Source organism: Pelodiscus sinensis, chromosome 4 (assembly GCF_052426305.1).
Source record: "Pelodiscus sinensis isolate ZL-2025 chromosome 4, ASM5242630v1, whole genome shotgun sequence".
NCBI lineage: Eukaryota > Metazoa > Chordata > Testudines > Trionychidae > Pelodiscus > Pelodiscus sinensis.
In genome coordinates, this window is record NC_143055.1 from 52083824 (window position 1) to 52103777 (window position 19954).

At 41.2% G+C, this 19954-nt stretch overlaps 2 protein-coding genes across 6 annotated transcripts in view; one reads left to right on the forward strand and one right to left on the reverse strand.

The window, feature by feature from the left end:
- CRACD (capping protein inhibiting regulator of actin dynamics) overlaps nucleotides 1–19954 on the forward strand; it is a 191594-nt gene that overhangs the window by 143491 nt on the left and 28149 nt on the right. For 2 of the 3 annotated variants that reach the window (XM_014568709.4, XM_014568711.4), the window contains 4 exons: nucleotides 7736–7871; nucleotides 10993–11154; nucleotides 15559–15627; nucleotides 19295–19474. In XM_014568709.4, coding sequence (XP_014424195.3) covers nucleotides 7736–7871; nucleotides 10993–11154; nucleotides 15559–15627; nucleotides 19295–19474 — 547 coding nt within the window. The remainder of the gene's footprint in view (nucleotides 1–7735; nucleotides 7872–10992; nucleotides 11155–15558; nucleotides 15628–19294; nucleotides 19475–19954) is intronic. The other variant, XM_075930382.2, reaches the window with a different exon arrangement.
- The window catches only part of AASDH (aminoadipate-semialdehyde dehydrogenase), a 93014-nt gene continuing 86636 nt past the window's right edge, over nucleotides 13577–19954 (reverse strand). For all 3 annotated transcript variants that reach the window (XM_089777870.1, XM_089777871.1, XM_089777868.1), the window contains one exon: nucleotides 13577–19444. The gene's annotated coding sequence lies outside the window, so the exon portion shown is untranslated. The remainder of the gene's footprint in view (nucleotides 19445–19954) is intronic.

Here is a 19954-nt window from a genome sequence, read left to right on the forward strand (position 1 = left end):
GTGAGTGGCATGGTGCATGGATCATAGCCACAGCCGACAGGTAGTAACGCGTGCGCAAATCAGTTTCAATCCGTCGCCCATTGCGTAGTCACATTACTTCATTACACATTTCATATCATATTAAATATTAAATGTTCGTTATTAAAAAAACTAGCCAATAGCCCGTCATAAGATGGGATTTTCGGGTCTCTCCTCCACGCCTGTCCGTCTCTCTCCTCCTCCTCCTCCTCCTGTCTCCCCTCTCTTTCTCTCATCCGCCTCCTGCTTCTCTCTCTGTCTCTCTCTTTCTCTTCTCCTCCCCCTCCTGCCTCTCATGCACGGAGCCCAAACAGCTGTTTGCGCTGCTTCCTCCCATGCGGCGGCCCGGCTGAGTGGCACAGAACTCAGCCGAACACCACGACGGAAGGCGAAGGGGCGCAAGGCGGTGATGTACACGGCCAGGGGGCAGGACCTGGAGCCTCTGTCACGCCCTACGCTTCCTGCCGTGGCGCTCTGCTGAGTTCTGCGCCGCTCAGCCGGGCCACTGCGCAGGAGCAAGCGGCCGTTTGGGCCCTGTGCTGCACCCTCGTGCTGCACCCTCGTGCTGCACGGGGTGTGCGGGACCCAAAGGGCTGCTTGCACTACTGCGTGCTCCCACGCGGTGGCTCGGTGTAGGGCCTATTGAAGTGCGGAGCCTGGGGCAGCCAGCCCACTTGCCCTGCCTTATATCCGCTGCTGCCTTTGCTCAGAGTTGTGCAGCCGTTGTGCATGTGTGGGGCCTGCTTTGCATGTTTTTGGCAATTAAAGTATTGCATGCACAACTCATAGCCTTCAATTCCTTCTCTCCAGCCTGAGACAGAGCTCAGCACCCCCAGTGATACCCTGTTGTTTGTCAGATAAGTCTTAGATAGTTAGACAGGTATAGCGTTCTTACATAGTTTAGGTTTCACTTCAGCTTTGTCCCTGTTAAGAAAAAAAAAATCTCCATAGCTTTCCTCATAGAAAGTTTTATTTTGGTTATGAAAATGCCTGACTCCTCAGGTTTTATGAGATGTTCAACCTGCAGAGAAGCAACATGAATCTCTGATGGGCACAATCAACATGTTTGGTGTCTGGAAGAATCTCATGTTCCTCAGAAATGTGCCCATTGCTCTAAATTAAAGGCTAGGGAATGAAGAGATAGGAACTTGAGGCTGAAACTTATATTAATGGAAAAACCATTAAGACCAGCCTTTGAGCCAGTACCAGAAGGACTTTCTTGACAAAGGTCTCCAGTTCCTTCATTACTGAGACCCCAAAATCTGAAAAGCCAGTGGGGAGGGGGAAATAATGCCCGCTTCACCTCCTTAAAGAGAGCAGACTAGAAAAAATAGTCAGCTACTAGACCACTCTGATCTACGCCGACTGTGCTGAGACCAACCACTTATGATGCTCTGGTACTGTTCCTACAGAGGCTGCCACCAGCACCACTGCTCCAGTGTCAAGGCTGTTTCATGTAAGCTGCCTGCCTCCACATGGCATTGCTAATAACTCCAATGGAATTGGCATCATAAGCCACTTTGACCCCCGTGCCACAGCCCGTGCAATGACACTAGTGCAGTGACATTGATGTATTCCACACCAGTTTTTCTCTAGTCATTTCTCATGTACCTGAAAGATCATCCCAGTCAACATACACCTGTGACCACATGCCACCATATAGGGCCACCCTCTCCTTTGTTTGGCTGTTGGCCATACTGGAGCCCCTTTCTTACAGAAGCCACCATAGCAGAAAACATAGTCACCATCAGACAACACCAGATCACCACCTCCACCCTTCGAAACAACTAATGCATGAGAAGTATCAATGGCAGAGCAGGAAGAGGACACTGTTCCTGACATCTCACCACCCTTTAGTACAGGGCTACTCAACATGCAGCCCATGGGCCGCATGTGGCCCATGGCCTGTTTGTGGCCTGCGGTGCAGTTTGGGTTTACACAGAGCTCAACACACGACCCAGGGTGGGATCCTTTGAACATGGCCTCCGCTGGGAACATGCTCCACAATGGTGAGGCATCTCCCAGGAGGGGTGAGCATTGAAAGACATAAGCAGACAGGCTGGCTGGAACAACTGGATAAAGGGTGTCGGTGTTTCTAGCCCCCAGGGAGGAGATGCCGGGACTACCAGTGCTGTAAGTATCACTGTGGCCCCCAGGGCTTCCAAACTTTTCATTCAGTTACTAACAAATCTTCTTCATAATCTATATTTGTTAACTTTAAAAGATCTATTTGGAATTATTAATCCTTTTTTCATTAGCTCTGTATTCATTTTGTTTGTGAGTACTGCCCCCACCTCCATGGTTTTTTTGTAAGTTTTTTTTATATCTGTTTTATTCATGGGTGAGCTGAGACATAGAGATCTTAAATGTTGAGTAGCAGAACAGAAGTAGAGTCTGAGAATCTTGCCTGCCAGTTCTCTGTTCTAACCTTGCCTCAGAATCCATCAAGTACACATTACTCATTCAGCAACCTGCCATGTGCATGTTAATATGTTTCACCATCTCATTTCACAATTCCCTGGTAGGAGGAGAAGCTACTTCCACATAGCTCCCCCTACCTGGCTTCCTTGAAAAGAGAGAAGAATGTTTTATCTGTTTCCATCTTACCTTTCTCAAGTTTACAAACCTCAGCCCATTTACTTATTAACCTATGTCCTTAACTGCTGCATGCAAATTGAAATGGCAAACAATAAAAGCACTTATTACAAAGAAAGTAATAGTAAAGTTGATCTATGTTTGTAAGACTTCGCACAAGTCCTTGGAAATCATCCATCATGGAATCTCTATTCTAGGACTGTGATTCATCACTTATTTATTGAACTTGGTGCTGTGCAAACATCATAAACAAAGACATGATCTCTGCCCCATGCAAAGTTCAGCTGTCTTCTCTGGTTTCTGATGCCCTGAGGAAATATTAGGGATTATACATTATAAGTCTATTACAGTAGAAAGTCTCTGCTAAGGCTCTGTGAAGATTGCAGTCAGAGGTTTGTAAACTTGAATGTTGTAGTTTGGGTCACAGGAGTTGGAAGTGAATCTGCTCCTGCACAGAAGAGTCTAAGAGGCTTGAGTCTCCAAAGGGAGCCTTCAGTCATTTTTTCATCCCCCCCAGAAGTCTTTCTTTGTTACCCCTTAAGTGGTCCCCCCCTCCTTTCTTTGATTCAACAGGAATATCTGGATATTCCCTGCAGGGACTTCTTGATAAAACCAGCTTCATTTAGAAGGAAAGCTCCAAAGTCTGGTTCCCAAAATTCTCTGGGGGTGGGGAACACAAGCTGGTAAGAGATTGGCTCATGTTTGCTGAACTGTTGTAAGTGAGAGCTGATATTTGCAAATGTGTCAACCCCGTACCCAATAGAGCTGTGCAAAGAATTCATAGCCCAAATAGTTTTATTATGATTAAATTAGCCTTCTTTTTGCTTGTGGAATGTCTATGAATAGACTCTGATTTCTCTGAACACATACTTTATTTGAATGTTTTGTATTTCTTTTTTAAACTCTCATTGGCTAGGATGAATAGTTTTGTGGCTATTGGATACCAACTGTTTGAGCTGTGTTTCTTGGTTGTAGTTTGTCAGATAAATTACATAGTATTGGTGCATTTCCCTGACTGAATAAGTATGCAAGCCGGATACTTTCCTATACGAAACAAAATTCAATTTCTGTGAATCTTTTTTTTTTCTTGATCATGCTGAATACAGGAAGCCTGGTAAAATTACTCATATTCAAATAAGTTCAGCAGCAATCAATCAGAACTATGTAGTACAAATGTTCAAATTAACATCAAAGTGACTGAACCAGTTTAAAAAAAGCCTGTATAGTTAGATTATTTTTATTTACCTTCTTATCTTTAAGGCTTTAGGGTTCACAGAGGGAGAGGTGATACACACCTTCCCATACACCTCTCTCACATGGAGGGATAGAGAGGTGGGGTAGTGACTAATCAACCCAACCCAACCCTCCCTGCTCAGTTGGGCCCCTGGGATGGACTCACCACTTCCTGGTGCTATTTCTTCCTGACGCAATGGGTATGTGTGTTGGGAGTGCATGAAAGGTCACATGCCTCCTCCACATGTCAGCCAGATTCACAGCACAGCGTGGTCAGCAGCAGCCTGCGCCACTTTGTTTAGCTAAAAGGTCCATAGCCACAGAGCAGGATTATCCAATAGGCACAGTGCCTAGGGCCTACGAAAAAGTTGAGGGCGTACAAAAAATGTAGGGCTTAAAAAATTCATAATTGACTTGAAAATAAGAAAAGAACGCTGCTAAATCAAACGTAATAATTTGCTATCTTTAGTCAACAAACAACATACAGGTATAACATCTGATTACTATTAGGCATATAGGTGAAAGGGCATTTCTCTCTCATATTTATATACAATCTAATTTAAAGGCCTACAATTATGTGAGTGCTTAGGGCCTATGAAGACCTTCATCTGGCACTGTGTAGCCATGGAGCATCATGGCTCTGATTGGCTCTGGTTCGCCATTTCCAGCCAAGGGGAGCTGCAGCCTGGGCCATGCTGCTTTCCGCCGCTCCCTGTGACTGGAAACAGTTCCGGGTGGCCCCACGACCCAAGTGTGAAAAATGCTGTCCTAACGGATTAAAAATATTCTGCAATTTATTGCAACAGTAAGGAGCTAAAATTCAGAAGACAGCAGTCTATTTTTGACAAATCCTTCCTATTTTTTAACCTTTCTAAAAGATAAATGTCTTGTTTTTTCCCCGGCACTTTTATTACCCTTAAATGAAGTGTTTTTCGATTATGATAATGTTTGAAGACACTATCTTTCTCCGAGAAGCAAAACAACATGCACCTGTAAACTTAATTGTCGTGACATTTTTTTATATACAGTTCAGACTGCCAAATATGTATGCTGTTTTTGAGCTCTGGCATTTACCATTGCAAATTTTTTAATTGCAGTGATTTCTTTTTCTTCTAATTCTCTGTGTGTTGGGTAAAGTAATTACAGGTGCCCCCTGAACAGACGACAGTCTGCCATCTAGACAGAGATCAATAGAAGCCAACATGGCAGAATCCAATGAATACCTGTAATCAAGACATGTGGGGCTCTGTTGTGTCGAGCCCTGCATGGGTGAATAGGACAAGAGAAAATACACAATTACACTCTCCACTTGTACCCCTTCACAGAAGCTAGCCACAAAGGCACTTTTTGCACTATTGAGATAGTCACCAGCTCTTCCAGGAGATGTTCTTAGGTCTTTACATCTTTTACCAATCAAAGTGTCATTTTCAAGGTATTCACAGGTATTTCTTCACTTTAGATATTGTAAATGCGTCCTTCAAGTAGGTAAATCTAATCAGACCCCCGTGGGTATTTTTTCACTTTATACAGGCTGATCCGCTCTAGTCTGATGATTTTAGTTAACCAGATGTCCACTTATCATGCATGTGACTTTTTCTCGTGGTCCCATGAAGTTTGTTTACAGACACCAGTCCTGGCTCTCTGTGTCCGGTGCTGTTATTTAGCTCTAATTTATCTCAAAATGTCTTCTAACAGCCCTATAAGCAGTAGAAGTGTTGGTAATGCTGCTAGATAATACTGACATCCTGTGGTTTGGCAAATTCTCTGGTCAGCAGCTGTCAGGTCCCAAGGGTGCCAGACTAGATGTTTAACCTATATATGGAATTATTCTAATCTCTTACTGCTAATATTCATCTCTCCAGTAGAAATTTGTGTCAGCACTAAGTACACCTTCATTATCTTGTCCAAATTTTCTTTCCTGAACTTCATGATGCCGTGGATGTAGAACACATGCAATCTTACAAATGTTCAGTGATTTTGTATGAATAGAGCTTCCTATGTGCATATGGTTTGGTGCTGACATTGTTAAATAGGGTCCATAACACATGTCATAGTGTATCCTGGAAGTTGAGATTATAAATTTATAAATTTAACTGTTTTTAAAGATACATATTCCTTATCAGTGATATTTCTTTCTTTTGGCAGTGATAAGGTGGGGGCTTCTATAGTCAACATACACAACATCAGCAACTATGGTACATAAACTTTACTGGAAGGTACAAAGTGGAAAGGTTAGAAGGCTGTGAAATGAATAGAAACATAAGAACATGGATAGACAATTTTTATGGATAGAAATTCCATGTTTGAACGCTGTCTCAACGACTTAATTACATGCATCCTGCTTCAGAAGCCTTTTAAATCTGCACTTGAAAGAGAATCCTCTGAACTGTCATTCATGCTAAAATTCGACACGCTACGCGTGGGTCTCAACAAAGACCCTAGCTATCTTATCCATTACAAAGATAGCTTCCTCAATTATCACCTCTACTACCATTAGCTCACAGACATTTACCTTCACTCCCCCCTTCTCCGCATCCCCCTTCTGTTCTGAAATTTGATTTGTCCTTTTCATATGTGTTCCTTTTTTTTTAATTGTATCCTTTGGTATATATGGTTGTGACTATTTTCTTCCACTATTTGATCTGAGGAAGTGGGTCTGGCCCACGAAAGCTCATCATCTAATAAACTATCTTGTTAGTCTTTAAAGTGCTACATAGTCCTGTATTTTGTTTGATTTTACCAGGGGGACTAGAAATTACTAGACTCCTCTCTTTCCATCGTGTAACAATCCACCTTGCTCCTCCCTTCCCTGATCCTACTTTGAGATAGAATTTGGAGTCTGCAGTGTCCATAAAATATTGTTTTCATTACTGATCAATGAGATCACTCAGTTACATGAAAGACCCAGCCAGAAGTGGGAACAACTTAACATTTTTTCATGAAGATTGGCTTTGGTGATGCTATGGGCAGGTTCACTTCCTCTGAAGTTTGCTTCAAGTATCTGGTTAAGGAAAATGAAAAAAATCAAAGTAAAACTCAGTTGATACCACCATGGTTCATGGGGTTTGGCATCAAACCCACCCACTGAACCTTGCTCCCCAAACCAAACAAACAAGAACTCTACAGGTTTTGTGTGGTTGTATGTGAAATTATAAATTAATACTATGCCAAGACTTCCTTGAGAGCCTGAAAACTTTTGATAAACATGGGCTGAGTTTAGAGTGTGTAACAAAACCAGGTGAGTTTCATAAAGGTGGAGATTTTATTATGAGCATGTGACCTGTTTCCAGTTTCTGTTTTGAACAAAAGATAGGCAAAATATACCTCATGGACCATCCCATTTCAGATGAGGGTAGGAAGAATATTCTTTTCAAATTTGTATTATTTTTCCTTTCAATTAAAACTGGAAAAAAATGCGTGTACTTTACAAAATGTTACTAATCTCTTCTGATAAAGTTAATTTCTTTCTTTTATGGTCAGTGTGTATTCAGAAGGGAAAAATGTCTCTATTTTATTTCTTGGTCTTGACAAAATTGTTTTTGTGACAGTGTTCAGAGCACAATGAAATATCATTAAGTAGCATTTAATATATAAAATAGAGAGAATGTGCTTATTAAAGAATAAAATCAAATAAAATCCTACTAAAACAACCATAAAGTTGTCCCTCTGGTCAGAAAATGAGAGAGAATGAACTCCAGGTGACAGATGTCAGACAGATTGCTTTATGCACGACTGCAGGGCATGCAAATAATAGTGTTGAGGAGAGTAAAAATATCTATGTAGAAGACCAAAGAAAAAGGTATAGGGTAAGGGGAATTACTGTAGGAATGAATAGCAGGAATCATTTTGGGTGATCTTTATAAAATTAAAGATATGAATTGCATTTCAGATCCTCCAATTATACTATGGGCACTCGAGCTTTTTCCCATGACAGTATTTTTATACCTGATGGGCAGGCAGAGAGTGAGCAGGCAGTCCAAGCAATGTCACAGGACAAAATCCTAGGCAAAGTCAAAACCCTTCAGGTAAGAAGTAATAAGCATGTGACTACACAGGTGTAAATGTTTTTAAAAAATCATTTTTTCATCATGTGCTGTAGTATTCTAAGCATGTAAGATGTCTGGTTGCATCCCTGAGGAACTTAGGGGCAGGTCCTCAGCTGCTGGTAAATTGACAGAATTGCAGTGGCGCTATGATAATTTATATCAGCTGGGAATCTGCCTTTTGTAACCTATGGCTCCAATCCTGTAAGTAAATACATGCACCCTGCACTCATGTGGTGCTCCATTTGCATGTAAGTATTGCCCCATGAGGACCGGCATGGGTTGGGGCCTGAGTAAACAATTTTCAGAAGAGAATCATTGAATAAAACACAAAGATTTCCTTTGTATGTTTTGTTGTCATTTAAATATTTTTCCTCTTTTGTCCTTGCATATTTCCCATTAAGTTTTGTTAGTCTTTGTTAGTTCTTTTACTCTCTTAACTCATGTCCATTTGTTTTTTGATTGCCAGTTTGTTTGTATGCTTTCCCATTACTTTTCAAATACATTAGATTTTTTTGCAGGACGTGCAAGTAATCAGTCCTCAAAGGTCTTATTTTTCATTTGCCTTCTATTTTTGTCCTTGAGGTTCTAAATGAATACAAAACAGACCTCTTGAGAAAACTTACCAATGCTCTTTAACTAGTCCCCTTGCATTTCAAATGCATTCAGCTCTTCAAAATAAATAAATTGGCTTTCTTCTTAAATAAATCTATACCCTACTGTAAAAAATTATTTACCAGTCCATTTTTCATACCTGCTTTCCATACTTCATGTCCCGTGAATGCCCTATTTAATTTTGTGCTCTGTAATGTATTTGAATGATTCTCTCCATATTCCTAATTGGACTTTGGGAGAGCTGAACATTCATCTGTTTTTACAGTGGGCATAGGACATGTTGAGGCAGGACTTTGAAAGCTTGTCAGTGCTGTACAAATGCCCACCAATAATGAATGAATTAGAGGGTGGGGGAAAACTAATTGTACTGTCCTAAACTCTGCTCAAAATCCAAACTGTGCCCACTTGAGATGCCAAAATGAGACGCCAAACGTGATAATAGTTTGAAAGTTCTTCAGAGTCAAGTAACTGGCTTATTTTGGACTTTTTTCATGCTTTAAGGAATTTGATAGCTGTGCTATCAAAATCAGTGAGAGTTGAGGGCACTGAGCAACTTACTGGATCATACCTTCACAGGACCATTTCTTTGTTCTGCATATTTCAGTGAGGGTGTATAAAGAACCAAGGTAGAATGCAGACCTAGAGAAGGTAAAGTCTGAAAAGACTGGCACCATCTGACTCCTCTGAAAACAAGTTTTTCTAATTACTTTATTGGGACCAAGATTTCCTTCTGGGTATCTAATCAGGTCTGACTTTCTTCCATCTTTAACTCATTCCATTTGTACCACCTAAGCTGTGTTCAGTCATCCGCTATCAGGATGCAGAGTGGCAGCAATTCATACCTGAGAGAGAACATGGAAGAACATCAATCCTAATTCATCAACCTGGCAATAGCGAAATTCTCTCTTATTTTATACCCCGGCTCCAGTTAATCTGGATAAAATTTAGACAACAATCCAAGTTTCCAGATGTTTTATGTGAATTGAGGTTGACTTGCAATCCTTTGTGTCTTACCATTCCTCTCAAACTTTGTTTCCATGCCAAGATCTTATCTAAATCATGCTATTAATTTTAAGCTGTAGCCCTGTCGTTGCTTTGTATAACTGCTACTGTAATCTACATTGTATCTTTCTGCAATTCAGAGGAATCAATTCATAGCAGAGGTCCGTGCCTATAATTGACTTTCATATAAATGGATGTTACACTCTTGAACCCCTGCTATAAGCATTCCTTTGTGCAGATTTTCACAGTGATGGAGAGATCATCTTTGGAGAATTTCCTGTCCTTGAAAGAGAATAAGAGGTCTTATCTCTTCTAGATGGGTGTGGTTCCTGTAAATATTCAGGAAGCAAATGAAATACTAGAGCTGCCCCTTTCCTAATTATTCTAAATCTGATGCTAAAAATATGGTCTCTTTCAAGCATTCTATTATTTTAGGCATAAGCATAACAAAAATACTTTTTGTATGTTAAAGAAGGATCTATTTTGTGGGATCTATTTTGTGATCTCTGTGTAAGCCGAAGTCATTACTGCCAAAAAGCACGAGGCAGGAACTCTGTCTCTAGACAGCAATTCAAGATAACGTCATTTATAGTCGTTGAGAGAGAAGGTTTTACATCATCTCTAGAAAATAAGTATTAAATGAAAAGAAAAAGGGGACCTGGAAAAAGAATGTTGAATAATGGACAAGATACAAAACTCACAATCTGTTGACCTACCAGTGTGTGTTATATTGCTTCCTCATGACATTACCCTCTGCAGAGCCTCACTGTGGGATTGCCATGCTCTTATACACCAAAAGCCATGTGGTAAGGCAGATGCAGATCTACAGTGGGAATACATCTGGCTAACATTTGTAATTTAATTTTTGGGTACTCAACTTGAGATACCTTAAAGGAGGCTGATTTTTCAGAGGATAGATGGGCTGAATTCTCTGTCAATCAGGTTCCTTTAATGCATCAGAGTGGCAATCCTCAAACATTTAAAAATCATGTCTGGGCCCTAAAATCTTGAGGATTTTTTAAATAATATTTTTAGGGTTCTTTTTATTGACTTCTGACCTGTGACCTTTGAATGTGCACTAGGGTCTTGAATTCAAGATTTTCTCTGCAACCATGAAGCCTAGAAGTATATCTTTTTGTTTTAATAAAATGTAATTTTGATGTGTCCACATGACTCCAGAAAACACCAGCATTATGAAAGTCGTAATAAAACAGCAAGACTTGGCAACACTGGTACCAATTATCACTGTTCATGTTGTTAAATCTTTATCAAGGAGGACAAGAATTATTATTGATAAGTATGCTTCCTATCTCTGCCTTGTTGCGGTAGCTGCTGAATCTGGAGTTGGCTTGCTTTTTAGCCTAGGCAATCGGCTTATGTATTTCAAATTGCTTGCAAAATATGTAGATTTTGTGGGGAGAGAGGGCATGTGCAGTAGAGTAGATATATTTCATTCATGACATAACTTTTTTTTCTTGTTTTTTAGCAACAGTTGTCCAAGACTATTAAATTTGGACACTCACCACAAACAACAATTTCTGAGAGGACAATGGAGGAGGCAAATTCTAGTTTAGAAGATATATTATTCAGCAGCCCAATGGAGATTGAGAACCAATCAGACACAGTGCTCTCAGACAGTGATAATAAAGTAAGCATCTTAAATGGACATATTCACTACATGACACGGTTATTGAAAGCACAGAACTCACTGGGATAGAGACACAATGTCCAGTGAGCCACAGCAATAGAATCTTCATCTAAGGGATGTCTCTGGCTAAACTACATACTCCTCTCTGCTATCGTTTTTTCCTCAGCTCTTAGTTTTAAAACTGCACTACATCTTTTTTAATTTTAAGTCCCAGCAGTCTGGTTCCATTTTTGGTTTAGGTGGAGCCCGTCCTTCTTCTATAGAATCCTCCTTTCCCAAAAGTGTCCTCAGTTCCTAATGAATCTAAGCCCCTCCTCTCTCTACCTCTGTCTCATCTACACATTGAGAGCCTGCAGTTCTCCCTAACTGACCTTCCATGTGGAACTGGACACATCTCAGAGAATGCTAACATGAAGGTCCTGGACTTCAATCTCTTAGCAGCCTAAATTTGTCCTTTAGGATCCTTCTCCTATCCTTTCCTATTTCACTGGTACCTGCATATACTATGACCACTACCAGCTCGTCCTCAGCACTACACGTAAGTCTATCTACATGTCTTGAGATCTGCAATCTTCACACAAGGCAAGCAAGTCACCGTGAGGTTCTCATGGTCAACACAAACCTAGATGTCTATGTTTCTAATAACTGAGTCTCCCATAAATATTTCTTGTCCCTTCCTCAACCACAGAGACTGTCAAAGGAGGAGTTGGACCATTCAGCTGTGTCCCAGAAAGTATCATCCACTTCAGCCACTCTGTTTTCCAAAAGCCTCTGAGGGCCAGGAGCTCCTTTCCCTAAGGGCTCACATATGCTACCTGCTTATTCCTTTGCTGATATTTTGCTTTTATCAGGGGGTGGTTTTGGCTTTAAATTTAATGAATGTTGAATGTATCTAGCTCCCCTCAAAACTCCCTCGCAAAACTCCTGTTAGCCACTGGCTAAGTAGATGGCAAACATAACATCTCTCTAAAGGTTGGGAAAAGGCTGGTGAGAGACAGATAATCCTGGAGTCCCAAGGGTGGGAAGTTGTACCCAGTTGATTCATAATAAGCCTAAAGAGAAATTCCTTTGAGAGAGATTGAAGCCAAAACCAATTTGACAATGAGCCAGTAACAGCGCAAGTGTTTGTTCTTTGATGACCTCTCTTGTAAAGTCTGTCCCTCACAGATTGGAGTGAGAGCAAAGATTATCTGCACTGATGGCAGCAATGTCTACACGGAAGCAAAAGAATGGCATTGCGGTATCCTTTTAAGTGCAGAAAAGCTCAAAGTCAGTGGGAAACGCTCTAATGCTCAAGTCACTGTATCCCCCAAGCCTATGACATACCGAGTATATTGGGCACTCTGTGGGTATGTCTACACAGCAGCTAGCCATGTGCTTCCCAGAACAGGCAGGCAGGCAGACATTCACATTAGAGGCTTGTCTATATTTAAAACACTACAGTCACACAACTGCATTGTTGCAGCTAAGCTGCTGGAGCATGTCAGTGCAGACTCTACCTACACCGACAGGAGGGAGTCTCCCATTAGCATAGGTTAATTCAACTCCCGGAGAAGCGGTAGCTTGGTCCACTGTAGAATTCTTCCATCAACCTAGAACTGTCTACACTAGTTTTACACTGCTTGGGGGTGGAGGAGTGTGAATGTTTCATACTCCAGAGCGACATGGTTATGCTGACCTAGTTTTCTAGTGTAGACCAGGTCTTGTTCTGCTGAGCTAGCACACTGAAAATAGCAGCATGGCTGCAGCCACATGGGTAGCAGCTTGGGCCAGCCACTCATGTAGAAACCTGCCTGAACCCCATCAGCTGTGCTGCTGCATCCAGGCTGCTACTCTTAGCACACTAGCTCAGGCAAACGAAGTGTGGGCTTGGAAGCATGCTCCCATCTGCTGTGTAGACATACCTTCCGAGCAGGCAGAAAGGAGTTTTGTACAGTGGGTGGCTGAGGAACATGGGCCCTCCTCCCACTAATCCAGAGGCAGGGTGTAGAGTCCCAATCTGTCTACAAAGCCCCCAGTTCCTGCCTCTAGCACTGTTGTGGAGCTAAGCTCTGCAGTGTGTTGAGTGTTATAGAGCTCCTGGCAAGACTGTTCCCCATTCTGGAACAATGAATGCATAAGTGAGGGCCTGCAAAAGTACCCCAAAACCTGATCTCTACAGGCTTTGGTACAAAAACTCCTCCCAAAATCCTAATACCCAGATTTTGGGGAATCCACTGCCACCATCAAGTGCTTTTGAACCCACAAACAGGGGTAGATACTTGAAACCAACCCCAGGGCATCTCATGATCTTTTCTCCATAGAGCTTGAAAAGAAAAGAGAAAATACGAGGTTTAGTCTGTGATACCTGTCCCCTAGTTAGAGGCATGCAGATCCCACAGACAGATTTTCCAGGATAGAGAAATGAACCAATACCAGTTAATTAAAAAAAGAAAGAATTTTTATTATTAAAACAATATCCCAGTTTACAAGCATAGTTGGAATGGCTAGATGGTAAGATCCACCAATTAATATACTCATGGAAGATTCCAATGGGCTCAGGACTTAGTTGTAAAAGAGAGGAAAAAACATTTCTAATAGCACAGACATCAGATCCAAATTCCCAAAACAGAAACAATAAAACCTAATGGATTTATCTAGACTTTACCCTACTTGCACGTTATGAAGAGCCTTTTTCTTGAGAGAGACGACGTCTTCTGTTTTCCTCAGTATCTAGAGAGCAAAAACTGTCTCAGAGACAAAGGAGGGAAAACCCCAAAATTCCTTTGTCTCAGTTTGAAATTCCTATCTGCATTTCTATTGGCTGAGCAGATAGCTGGCTAGGTACAGGGACATAGTGAATCCCTTAGTCCCCAGACTGCTGGCCAACCCTCATGGTCATGACAGCCCCCATAGTTGACCTTGCAGATTCATGGCCCTCCTGTGCAGCAGAAACTATATGTGTACACTTCAGGGCTGCACAAGGGACAGAATTTATTTTCCTGTCTGACCTATGGGTACATGGCAAGAAAATGTGTCTAGCCGCCACCCAGCCTATATCCCTATTCACGCAGTAGGATGTTTGAAAAAAGCTTAAGGGCCAGACTGTGCTTTTAAGCCATAGCTCTTGCTGGAGGGAGGTCCAGAGGAATTGTGATGGAGCCTGAGGAGGCATTTGGTTGGCTCAGCCAGAACTCTTCTCAGGAAGAGCATGCCAGAGCTGCAGTGGGTTCTCATTCTCATGCTTTCAGGTGTTGCTATGCCCCTCCACAGAGCCACTGGGAGGAGATGGCATATGGCACACCTAGTCCCTTTTGAATCATTGCAAGAGCTCTGTGCAACATGCTCCATGTGGTGCAGAGGGCTGGATATCCCATCTCTGCCCTTTCCAAGAGCACGAAGCCATCTCTCCTCCACCCCTGTGCCCAGGAGTCCAAGATGGATGTCCGCTTCCCTGGATTTTTTCCACGCTTCTAAGTTGTGTAGTTACGCTGACCTACTTTTCCAGTGTAAATCAGGCCTTTGTATCCCCTCTCTGCTTCCATTTATACACGGAGAAGATGGCATATGAATCTTTGTGCAGCAGATTAGAGCTGCAGATTAGAAGTGCTATGTAATTTTAGTGTTACATTTCTTATATTCTATGTGATTTTATTATTGTTTAGGCAAATTGGATTAATGGCTACAGTTCTCAATTTGATTTGGCATGCGTTTGAAACACTAACTTCTAATGATTTATATGAGTATCTGCTAATGAAGCATATAAGGAGAATCACAAACTGTACATAAAAATGTCAGAATTACAAATTGAGCCAGTCATTTTATATGAAAGGTGCAAATAACCTATAATTCATAGCACAGGAAGTGTCACGAGCTTCTAGCTAAAAGGAGTCATTTAAATGTACTCTCTAGTGCATAAACAGAAGAACAATTCTGTTACATTAATGCACATAAATGATTCACTAATACCAAATTTGGTGTCCCAGTTCTTCCTCATGCAGAGGACAGTCTGTACCCAGGGATCACTTTTGGGGGACTGAGCATAAGGAAGTGTTGTCTCCATGTCATGGTATCCATTTCTGCCTTAGCCGCACGAAAGACCACTCCAGCTCTAGGGAATTGGTAGGCATAGGGAGTGGGACTGAGAAAGGAATGACAGCCAAGTTCCACTGAATCATTTTCCCCACCAAACCTATAAACCAAAGCAGAGCGAGTTGGTCTGTGGATAAGATATTGGACTGGAACGTAGCAGATCTGGACACATATCCAGCTACTTAGCCATTTGGTCCCCACCCTGTAACAATGCTTGGGATTCTTCCGTCCCAAGTGCAGGACTCACTGTGTTTTCACTCTCATTTTGTGATTTCACTAGTTCTTTAAATCCTTTACATTCTAATATCTATTTGTACTAATCTTATTTTCTAGTTAAGTGACACTCCGGATCCATTAACCCTTACGCATGTGCCTGGAACAGGACATGAAGTAGAAGAGAAGGTAACAAGACATTAATAATTGAAGTTAATTGAATTTGGATCAAATTCTTTTCTATTTTGATTACTTTTTCCTCCTTTGTTTTATTTTTAAAGAAAACTGCAAGTTTTCTTATTGCAGTACAGGCAGTCCCTGGGTTACGTACAAGATAGGGACTGTAGGTTTGTTCTTAAGTTGAATTTGTATGTAAGTCGGAACTGGTACATATTGTAGGGGAAACTCTAGCCAAACATTTCTCCAGAGCTCAGTTTTATTCTCCCACACCTCACTTCCCTCAGTCCTTTATTCTCAAGCTGAGGTGTCTGCTGAGAAAAGCCGCTCCGCATCTCCCTGGTCTGCTGTGGGGGGTGCTAGCTTCGCGTCTCCATGGTCTGCTGGGGAGAAGCAGCTAGTGCGGGGTTGCCTCACCCCGTTTGTAAGTAGGGATCCGATGTAAGTCGGATCCATGTAACCCGGGGACTGCCTGTATTTAGTTTTATTGTCACAAATTCATTCAAAACTGCAGTGACAGTGTGCAATTCTTATGTACTGCATCTGAGGAGACGTTGCTAAATGAGTAGTGACTGAAGTTGGGAAATCTATTTCTAAGGTAATAGGTAACTACAGAAAACTAAACACAGCTCTATCACCTCTGTACCACAGCTCTATCACATCTTACCCATTACCAAGATAGCTTCCCCAATTATCACCTCTAATACCATTAGCTCACAAACATCCCACTCTCCCCACCTCTAATATCATCAATTCACAGACACTTACCTTCCTTCCTTTCCCCCCCTCCCTGCATCCCCCTCCTGTTCTGAAATGTGATTTGTCCTTTTCATATGTGTTCATTTTTTTAATTGTATCCTTTGGTATATATGGTTGTGACTATTTTCTTCCACCATTTGATCTGAGGAAGTGGGTCTGGCCCACGAAAGCTCATCATCTAATAAACCATCTTGTTAGTCTTTAAAGTGCTACATTGTCCTGCATTTTGCTTCAGCTACCCCAGACTAACATGGCTACATTTCTATCACTCTGTACCTCAAGCATTCCTGCATTTGAATTATTGCAGAGCCATCATTTTCATAAGTACTTTTACTTCTTTATTATGCATATATGTATCTTAGTAAGACTATGCAAAATATTTCAAAATCGTTAAACAACTGGCTTTCTGATAAATCCATTTTTAACCCCATCGTGGATTTCAGAACTGCCTTGAAAAATAAGGCACTAATTTTTCCTCAGTAGAAGACTTTCCCTCCCTTTCTGAGTTCACACCAATTACAGATCTAACAGTGGTAGCAAAATGGACCACAGGGAGAGACTTTTAATTTTTTGTCACCTCTTAAAGGGTTAGTTTCTTGGGTTCTCGTATTCTTCCAATACAACATCTGCTGTTCCAGGACCTACAAGTAGATACAGAAAGATTAATCTACCAGTGCTTCAGCCAAGCATTATACTCCTTTCCGCCCCCCCCCCCACCTTTTTGGAGGGTGCAGAGTGTTTTCAGTGTGGCTGGAAATAATCCCAGTCCTGCAAACATTTACTCATATGTACAACCTTATTCATGAAAATAATTGTGTTGTGTTTAATGGCAACTGCCTACGTGAGTGAAGTTATACTTCCATTTACATACCTGGACCCAAGTATTTGCAATCCAAAAGATATAGCACAATTTTTTATTTGATTCTGTGATTTCAACAGTAATTTGACTTTTTACATTATGCTTGGAACTCAACACCTGTTTTGAGGAATGTATACTTTAGTGTCACATTTAGTGTTTCCTGTAAGCTCAGCATTTGAGCAGCCACCCAGGGAGGATTCAGATGCTGACCAGCTGATTAGTAGAGCACCCACAGCTGGCAGCATGTATTTCTACTGGTGGTGCACATCTGCACAAGCCTTGGTGCATACACAATTTATTCTGCACATAAATGGAAAAAAATTAAAGTGAACACTGGTCATCTTATACCAATTAAATACAGTTTGAAAACTCAATAATATGTCCAACCCAGATGATTCAGACCTACCGGCTGAACATAACTAAAATATATGAAATATAACACTTTATATGTAAGCAAACCAGAGATTTTTAAAAAATAACATGTTGGGCTCTTGTTATTTTTCTACTGATTTCTGAGTCCATTCAGGTAACATTTTTAACCTTTCTCCACAACTGTAAAATATAGAAACTTGATTAAAAAAAATAGAAACGGAATCTCTCTCATAAGCACTTGCCTCCAGGTTGAGCTTAAAGAAAAACATCAAAATATTGTGAAATTCACGATAAAATTATGAAAGTTGGCAACACAATTGGATCAGAATATTACCTGGCTGAAACTTTAGGTGCTAACCTGTCTTTAGAGCAGCCAAAGCTGATTAACAGTCATTTACAAAGATAAATTAATGTTAGTAATACATCAATTGAGATATCCAATTACTGTAGTATGAATGAAAAATATTTCCCTAGTCACTGTTTCTTCAAAACAAAATAACAAGTTCTTTCTTACACATGTCCATTAACAACTTTTGAAGATTAACTTTTTTTACTGCTTAATACTGACCAGCCATTCTTGTTTGGTTCATTGTGTATGATCTGGGAGCACAGATGGGACTGTGTAGGGTTTCACAGAGATCCCAGACTCAGACATATCCATATTAAGTTAACCAATGTTTGGTATGTAAGGTCTCTATCAAGAGTCAGTAGCCCAGTGATCATCATAATCATATTTAAACATTAAGTATGGATAATATTTAACAAGTTATGTGTCAACACTGGAGATTCTTCTTTGAGTGTTGCTCCCTATAGTTCTTGCCTATACTTACAGGAAGATCAACACTCTGAAGATCAATCTTCTGGGGTTCACATTAGTGGGTCTAGTAAGGACCCACTAAATAGAACTCTGATGGTGTCACCGATGACCCAGGTACTCCATGGGGTCACGAGGAGTAAGGGAAGTCAATGGGAGAGTTTTTCCCATTGATCTCCCACAGTGGGGATGCTGGAGAAAGGTAAGGTACGTTGACTCCAGCTACGCAGTTGTCATGGCTAGAATTGCATGTCTCATATTGAATTTATCATGTAATATAAATCAGGCTGAACTGTCTTCCCCTTGCATTCTCTGGTAGAGCTTACTAGAATGGCAAACACTGTGCTCCAGCAGCACAAGGATTGGTCCAAGCTAGTTTGACTACTCTGGCTAACCTCCCCCCACGAGACAGAGAGAGGCAAAAATGGGAGGCCAATCTGTTGCCCTGCTTCTGCATCACTCAGCAAGGCTGACCATACATGAGAGAGTACACCAAGCAAGAGGCAGTGACTGCTCCTATTATGCTCCAGGAAATATTGTACCTGCCTGAGGCATAATGTTTCTAGCATTTCTCACTGGGGTGGCTCTGTTGAATTCCTACTGTAGACTCTGTTGTAACACTTGCATTGGTGTAGCTTTTCTGTTTTGGCCGTTTCTTATGTAGCCACACTCAACAGAGCATGGTGAGAATTACTTACACAAGAATTCATGGTTTTTACTTTTCGACAAACTTAAAATGTTCAAGGGAATATTACTAGACAGCCTGTCGTCACATCTAACAACAACTCTTCTGAATGCATACTTATAAGAATGTTTTTTAAAAATCTTTTTGTATGGTTTTAATAAGGGTTACTTTGTTTATCTGGTACAAACAGGTCACACCAGTCAAATTGTCTCGGACAAAAAGACACATTTCCTCTGGCACAATTGAATCAATCAATCTTGATGCAGTCCCACAGGCAGTTGCTCGTCTAGACAACAGTGCAGCGAAGCACAAGCTCTCCATAAAGCCAAAAAAACAGAGGCTGTCAAGAAAACACAGAAGATTAACAAAGGTATTGAACTGATTTGGATCTCAAATGGTAAACGAGATGCTTTACTATAGAAATGATAATCCGTAGTTACAAAATAGTTGCAATTAAAAATACTGAGATGAATTGTAGGTTGTTCCAGCCCTGGTCATAGCTGTAACACTGAGGAGACCTATGGGAAAACTCTTAAGTGCTTTCACAACACAGGCTGTGTCTTCACTGCAAAACCAAGAATGGGTTTTTTATATTGAGAGAACTCAAGATAGCTGTCTGAATGTAAAACCCTCATGGAGACAGTGGACACTAGTGTTTACCTCAGTGTAGCTATCTGGGACTGATGATGTGCTGCACATATGCCTGACCGCTTCAGGAGGTACTATGAGCTGAAATGTGATCTCTCCCCCACAGTTAGCCAGCTCTATTAACCTGTCATGGGAAGGTGGGCCATGGTCCTTTCTCTTTTCTCTTCCTCACTCCCTATAACATTACCGGAGCCTCAGAGGG